This window comes from Chrysochloris asiatica, unplaced genomic scaffold (assembly GCF_000296735.1).
Source record: "Chrysochloris asiatica unplaced genomic scaffold, ChrAsi1.0 scaffold00055, whole genome shotgun sequence".
Classification (NCBI taxonomy): domain Eukaryota; kingdom Metazoa; phylum Chordata; class Mammalia; order Afrosoricida; family Chrysochloridae; genus Chrysochloris; species Chrysochloris asiatica.
In genome coordinates, this window is record NW_006408573.1 from 6,583,773 (window position 1) to 6,590,881 (window position 7,109).

Here is a 7,109-nt window from a genome sequence, read left to right on the forward strand (position 1 = left end):
AGTTTCGAACTGTTGACCTTGTGGTTTGCAGCCTGATTTGTAACCACTACGCTACCAGAGCTCCTTAAATATTGAGGTAAAGGTAAGTTAAAGTGAGGTGGTGTTTGTCAGCCCTCACATGGGTGAACACTTGGATGTCTGATAGCATCAGGTGTTGACCAGGATGTGAGGACATGTTTCTTCTCAGATGGTGTTGATGGCACCGTGTATTGGTACAGATACTTTGGAGGGCTTACCAGTGTCCTTGGAAACTCGGTGGTAGCAGTGCCATCGAGTGGATTTTGACTCATAGCATCCTCAAGTGATAAACTAGAACACTTTCAGCAGGGTTTTCCAGATTGTAGTATTTACGGGAGCAGATTGCCAATGGGTGGGTTTGAACTGTCAATATTTCAGTTGGCAGATGAGCACTTAACCATTGTGCCGGTGGGGTTCCTTCTTTTAGAAGGCCTATGTGCATACCCTTCTCCATTATCTACCCTCAGAAAACATGAGGGTGTAAGAGATCATCATCACTACAGTAGCATTTGAAATAGAAGCAACCTGTATGTCCACTAATACTGAAATACCTAGATAGAATGAGACATTTTCACAGCATAGAATCTCATGCAGTACTTTTTAAAAATGGAATTGGACCTATATGTATACAACTAGGTCTCTAAAATGCATTGTCAAATAAAAAAAATTAAAAAAAAAAAAAGTATGGTTCTACCACACTTCTTATTTGTTGCTGATTGATACCAAGGTGGCTTATTTAATCCTATCCATTGTTTGTTATGCTCATCTAGGTCCTGCAAGTATCGGTTTACTTAGCCCAGGAATACTGGAGTATTTGCTACAGTGTCTGGTAAGTGAGACATCAAAGCTTAGTCATCTAAAATTGTACATTTTCTCAAATTGCCAGTAGAACTACTAAGTAGGGAATGGAATCAGTTATAAATTTTATTTGCAGGTGTTTCCTGAGCATTTATTTATTTCCTTCTATTTTTAAAAAAACGGGGTGTGTGTGAAATAGGAATTTATTGCAAGTGAAAACAGCTGATTTGGTCTGGTTTGAAAGTCAGTCACAACTGCCATGATGGGCTTTTAATGTTTCTTTTGAATCTTCTAAATAGTAGTAGGGACCTCCACAGTGAAAACCAAAATATTTGGCTTTCCGAGTCAGGTGACTGTCAGATCCCAAGTATATATATATAAATCTCTGCTCCTCTTCCCCTCTAGCTCCTGACTGCACTTAGAGGATTTGAGATTTTAGAAGTTATTTTTGCAGGCCTGGTGAGCATTAGAGTAGTATAAGCATTGGACCATAAGGTCAGTTTGAACTGTAAGGTCGGCAGTTCAAATCTACCATCTGCTCTTCAGGAACCCTATATAGAATCGCTGTGAGTCAGGACCAACTCAATGGCGCTTAACAACAACACCAGTGAGCACTGGCCTTTTTCAAAACTCATATCTAAAATGCTTTATTCTATATTATCTATATGGTATGTGCTTCAAACACACTTTGCTAGGCATATGAGTCCTGGTACAGCACGGTAAGACCTGAAGGTCAGTTTGAACTGCAAGGTGAGTGGTTCACTCACCAGCTGCTCCTTGGAAACCCTATACAGGGTTGCTATGAGTCGGACCCGACTCAATAGCACTTAACAACAGTGCTGGGCATTGCGGGGATACAGAAATATTGAAATAATCCTTTTTGATCAAGAAGTTTACTAGTTAGTTTGAGAGAGTAAAACTACCCAGACAAGACTGTCTGGCTCCATTTTAGGACAAAATGTGATGCAGGACAAAATTGCCTCCTTCAGTCTGAGTACCACAGGCATTCCCAGCAAAGTGAGGTAGGTATGGACTGTGAGAGCTGGGAGAGTCAGCAAAGATACCCTGATGAAGATGAGATGCTGCTGGGCAGACCATGAGGTCAGGTTTGAGGAAGGAAGAAATGACTTTCCAGGCTGAAGAAACACCCCATGCAGAAGTCCAGAGATACATGACCATGTTCCTGATATGTTACTAAGAATTGTCTGATCAGAGAAGACAGTGTTCGGGGATAGGATGACAGAAGACTTAAGTAGCCAGGTTAGAGGGCAGGAGGGAATTCAATACCTAAAAAGCCAGGCAGAGGGTTTCCCAATCAGAAACCATGATCCAGAAAGGATGGTGGTTTACAAGCTTTGCAGAACCTAGTTTGGCACCAGGGACGTGGGTGGGAAACATCCTGTGTTCCTAAAGCTCTGTTAGAGGCTTCTGACACAGGTGTAGGAAAAGTGGGCTGTGAGGAGCGTGAGGTGTTACATTAAGCTGACAGGCTTATCTTGACTCGTGAACCCACAGACATGAAGTGGAACCACAAGAGCCCACTGGCTACCCTGTCTCATCTGCCATCAACATTTGTAGAATTCCCTTCAGGGAAAAGAGTGAAGCTCAGTCATGCTTTATTAATTGCATTAACTTATAATTTTGGAAATCAGAGGCTTTTCTTTGGGTTCTGAATAAAAGGTAATTTTCCCTGTAGTTCTAAATATCTGTTTGGCTTGCTGAAATGAATGTGGGAATCAGCATTATATTATTTAACTAAGTGAAAAATCATAGTGCACTTAACAAACTACGTTTGAATTTTCCATATTTGTAAACTAATCCAAGCTATTGCACACACATAAAGATTGAGAGACTCCATCTTGGTTCTTCATTATTAGCCAAATGAGTTAGATGACTGAAACTTTTCTGATTGCACACACAGAACATCTCTTATATAATGAGCAAGAAGATGACATGGGTAGCCTGCTTCTTCTGTGGAGGGATGATGTTGTCTTTCCATTTCTTGTGTCTTTCAGAAGTCCCAGTCCCACCCCACGGTCATGCTCTTTGCACTCATTGCACTGGAAAAGTTTGCACAGACAAGTAGGTATAAAGACTTCCTGCACACGTGATCTGCTCTATTGGCGGGTAAAAATAGTTTCTCTTACTTCCTGGATGAACCTATACACTTTGAATGACATTTGAAATGTACATATATTCTGGTTTTGTCTGGGTAGCCACTTCAAGGTCAGTAAGACGTGACAAGAACAAAGTCAAGGGGTTTCTCTCCTAAGAATCAAAACTTGGCAGAAGCAAGGAACACTCTGTGGCACATAATCAAACTGACACAGTTTACACTCGCTGTAGCAAGAAAGTCCAGCCTCTTCCAGTGCTGTCTCCTCAGTGAGACAAGCCGTTACATGGGCTACCAAGGAAGAAGAAGGAAAAGAAACCTGGCGGCTGTGATTACTATGATGAGGTTGCCACTCTAGAAAGCAGTCAGAGCTCTATGTCGTTCCTAGAAACTGTAACGCAAGTCCATTCTGTCTCCAACTCTCCTCACTCCTTGCCACCACTCGCCTGCCCAACAAATCCTCGTACTCTTTCATTGTTAACTTAAGGTTCACATCTTTCCCAACAGGTGAAAATAAATTGACTATCTCTGAATCTAGTATCAGTGACCGGCTTGTCACGTTGGAGTCCTGGGCTGATGATCCTGATTATCTGAAACGCCAAGTTGGTTTCTGTGCCCAGTGGAGCTTAGACAATCTCTGTGAGTGCTAGTTGGCCTTTGTTAAAACGTCTGTTTCCATTGCCAAACCCCTAACTTCTATAGAGTCACTGGGCTATCTCTTGTGCTAGTTAGTGTGAGTCTTGCTTTATAAGGGCTTCTACTAGTAAGGGTGTGTAAATTCTAGCAGAAAGTATGTTTGGGACTCTTCAGAAAAGAGTTAGATGGGGTGCTACTCATGACTGCACTCTCCTGTTAAAAAACCTCTATTGATGCTCTGTTTCCTGCTACATCCAGGTCTTCAGTCATATGGCTCACCTAACCAACTCTTCCCAGTGCAGACTGTCTCCTCTCTGCCCTACATATAGCTCCCAAGCATACATACATACAGCTTCTGGGCCCATACCCCCTCACGTAGAATTCTTTCTTCCTATCCCACCTCCAGCATTCAAAACTCAACTACACCATGTGACTTATTCCTGCCTTTTTTCTTCTGAATTCCATTAACCATTAAGGCTCGGTCTAGTAACATACTGTCTACAATCAAACGCTAGTTCCTCTATGAGGATTTGTTGTATATCTGAAGCCTGTTATAAACTTCTCTAAGGGCTGTAGAACTAAAATTATGTGCTAAAGCACAGGTACAGGGGACCCCTGTTCCTACCCCAACCATGTTGGAAGAAACTTAAGCCACAGCCTATATAGTGGCAGTTAAATAATGGTGAAGGAGTGCAGTTTGGATTGTGTGTCACATAAAATGATGGCTAGAGGGAAGAAAAGCATAAACCTAGCAGTGCTGTCATTCCTAGCATTTTCTTGCTAAGTCTTCATATGGTAGGATAACAGCAAAACCAAAGCTATGTCTCCCACAAAGTCTGCCATTTATGGCCACCGCCATTCCGTATTTGGATGGCAGCTAGCAATGACATCTGCCTTAGAAACACAACTGCTTTTTCTTTTGCAGTTTTAAAAGAAGGTAGGCAGCTGACCTATGAGAAAGTGGACTTAAATAACATTAGGGCTATGTTGAATAGCAACGATGTCAGCGAGTACCTGAAGATCTCACCTCATGGCTTAGAGGTAAAACTCCTACAAGTGGCCCTTTGGGAACCAGAGTGGGGTGCAGGGTGGGGGGGGGCAGGAGGGAGGAATATCATTTCTGTTCTCATTTTCATGTCCTGGTTCAGAACAAAGGTAATTGCTTGTAGAATAGATGGAAGCTTATTTATTTCATACACAAAAAGTGGTTAGGGCTAGAAGTGGTGAGGGAGAGAATAATCTACTCTTGTTGTTTCGCATTAGGTGTAAGAATTTATCTGTTTTCAATCCCATTTTCGTTCTTTCCATCCCTGCATAGCTAGTTGTAGTAAATTAGGGCTCTCCTTCCTACATGAGAGATTGTATGTTGGAAATGTTGCTGACTTTGTGGTAAAGGTGGATGAAAGTACGACTTGTTTATGTCCAGGAAGGTACTATTAGGATTAAAAGAACAGCTTGAGAATGCTGCAAACATCTCTTTGATCTTGTCTGGATGGCTGGCTTTGTGCCATCAAGTCGATTCTGACTCTGTACAGGGTTTCTGAGTCTATAAATCTTTTTCAGGAGCAGAAAACGTAGCTGGTGGGATTGAACTGCTCACTGCTGATCTAGCAGTTAGGAACCCAGTGCATAACCCACTGTGTCACTAAGGTTCCTTCTCTTTGATCTTCGGTATTGTCAAACCTCTCACGAACCTTTCAGCTATAGGTTGTGTATGTGTGTGTGTGTATATAGAGAGAGAGACTCCTGGCCTAGGTTCAGCACTGGACTGTGAACCATAAGGTCAATAGCTTCAGCCCACCAGCTGCTCCTTGGAAACCCTTTGCAGAATTGCTATGAGTCAGAACTGACTCAATGGCACTTAGCAACAACAAAAAGTCTCTAATATAAGAGCAAGGCTCTGTAAAGACTTAGAAAATGAAGCCAGTAGCCTTTACCTATTCTTCCTACAGCCATTTTTAAGACCTGGTAAGCTTCACCAATGTTGGAATTCCTTGGAAATATAAATAGTCATAGAGTATGCATCATTCAGTTTTGCTTTTTTTGGTCACTGAAGGAGTGGGCATAGGAGAAAATAATAACCTAGTGGAAGCTTTAATAAGGAAATCTGCCTTTAACCTCTGAGTATTGTTACTTCTGGTGGTCTTCAGGCACTGATGTGGACTATCACACTCTTCGGGTTTTCCAGGCTCGCTGTGATGCCTCCTCCTTTGAAAGTGTGCGTTGCACCTTTTGTGTGGACGCTGGGGTGTGGTACTACGAAGTGACAGTGATCACCTCTGGTGTCATGCAGATAGGCTGGGCCACTCGAGACAGCAAATTCCTCAATCACGTGAGTACACTGGGACCTGCGCCAATGGGGCCAGAGCACTTGGTTTTTAGGGGGTGAACAGGAGAGTGGAGGACATTCAGGCATACTTATTTATCAAATGTTGTTGTTAATTACCATCAAGTCAGTTCTGACCCATTATGACCTGTATAGGGTTTCCAAGGAGTGGCTGGCTAACTTGAATTGCCGACTGCATTCAAACTGACTTTGCAGTTGAGCGCATTAACCCACAATGCCACACCAGCACTCCATTTATCAAAAGGTTTATGCAAAAATTATTTCTTGGGCTGCAAACATGGTGTGCCAAACCCCTAAAGTGGCTTGCTAAACTGACTCAGAATTAGTTAAAAGACAAGTAAAATTGCCTTTTGTTTTTAATCCAAGTCCTTGTTGTTGTTAGGTGCCATCTAGTCAGTTCTGACTCATAGCAGCCCTGTGTCTAACAGAACAAAACACTGCCTGGTCTGCGCCGCTCTCACAATTGTTGCATTTGCACCATTGTTGTAGCTACTGTGTCATTCCCACTTAGGCATCTTCCTCTTTTTCACTGACCATCTGCTTTACAAAGCATGTTGGCCCTTACCCCAGGGACTTTAGCATGTCCAAAGTACCTTAGATAAAGTCACCATCCTCACTTCCAAGGAGCATGCTAGCTGTACTTCTTCCAAAATACATTTATTTATTCTTCTGGCAGTCCATGATACTTTCAAGATTCTTCACCAATACCGTAATTGAAATGCTTCAAATCTTCTCCAGTCTTTCCTTATTCATTGTCCAGCCTTCACATTAATATGAAGGAATTGACAAGATCATGGCTGGGTTCAGGCACACTTTAGTCCTCAAACACTTTATTTATTTATTTATTTTTATGTTTTATTGTGAGTTATATGATAGTTTACATGAGAGAACCTCAGTTCTATATTCATTCCATCATATATCATTACATTGTCATGGTTCCAATCCCCTCCATGCATCGTCTTTCGACCAAAGGGCATATCCTAGAAGGCCATGCTCTACACTCCCCCCTCCCCCCTCAGTCTTCAGCCCACAGTTGCTCTCCCTCTCTGGATCCAAAGCCCCCAGCCACTTCATCCCTCCATGTCATCATCTCTGTCTCCATTTCAGGCATCCCCAGTTCTCTGGGTGGGGTCCCGTTCTCGGCTCTTATCCGTTGGTGGTCCCAGAGACCTCTGCTCCTAGACTGGAGAAATAATC

The 7,109-nt window shown here is 42.5% G+C and overlaps 1 protein-coding gene across 1 annotated transcript in view; it reads left to right on the forward strand.

Moving 5' to 3' along the window:
• RSPRY1 (ring finger and SPRY domain containing 1) overlaps positions 1-7,109 on the forward strand; it is an 86,103-nt gene that overhangs the window by 35,792 nt on the left and 43,202 nt on the right. The window contains exons 6-10 of the mRNA XM_006863555.1: positions 789-847; positions 2,832-2,898; positions 3,437-3,568; positions 4,491-4,606; positions 5,754-5,897. Coding sequence (XP_006863617.1) covers positions 789-847; positions 2,832-2,898; positions 3,437-3,568; positions 4,491-4,606; positions 5,754-5,897 — 518 coding nt within the window. The remainder of the gene's footprint in view (positions 1-788; positions 848-2,831; positions 2,899-3,436; positions 3,569-4,490; positions 4,607-5,753; positions 5,898-7,109) is intronic.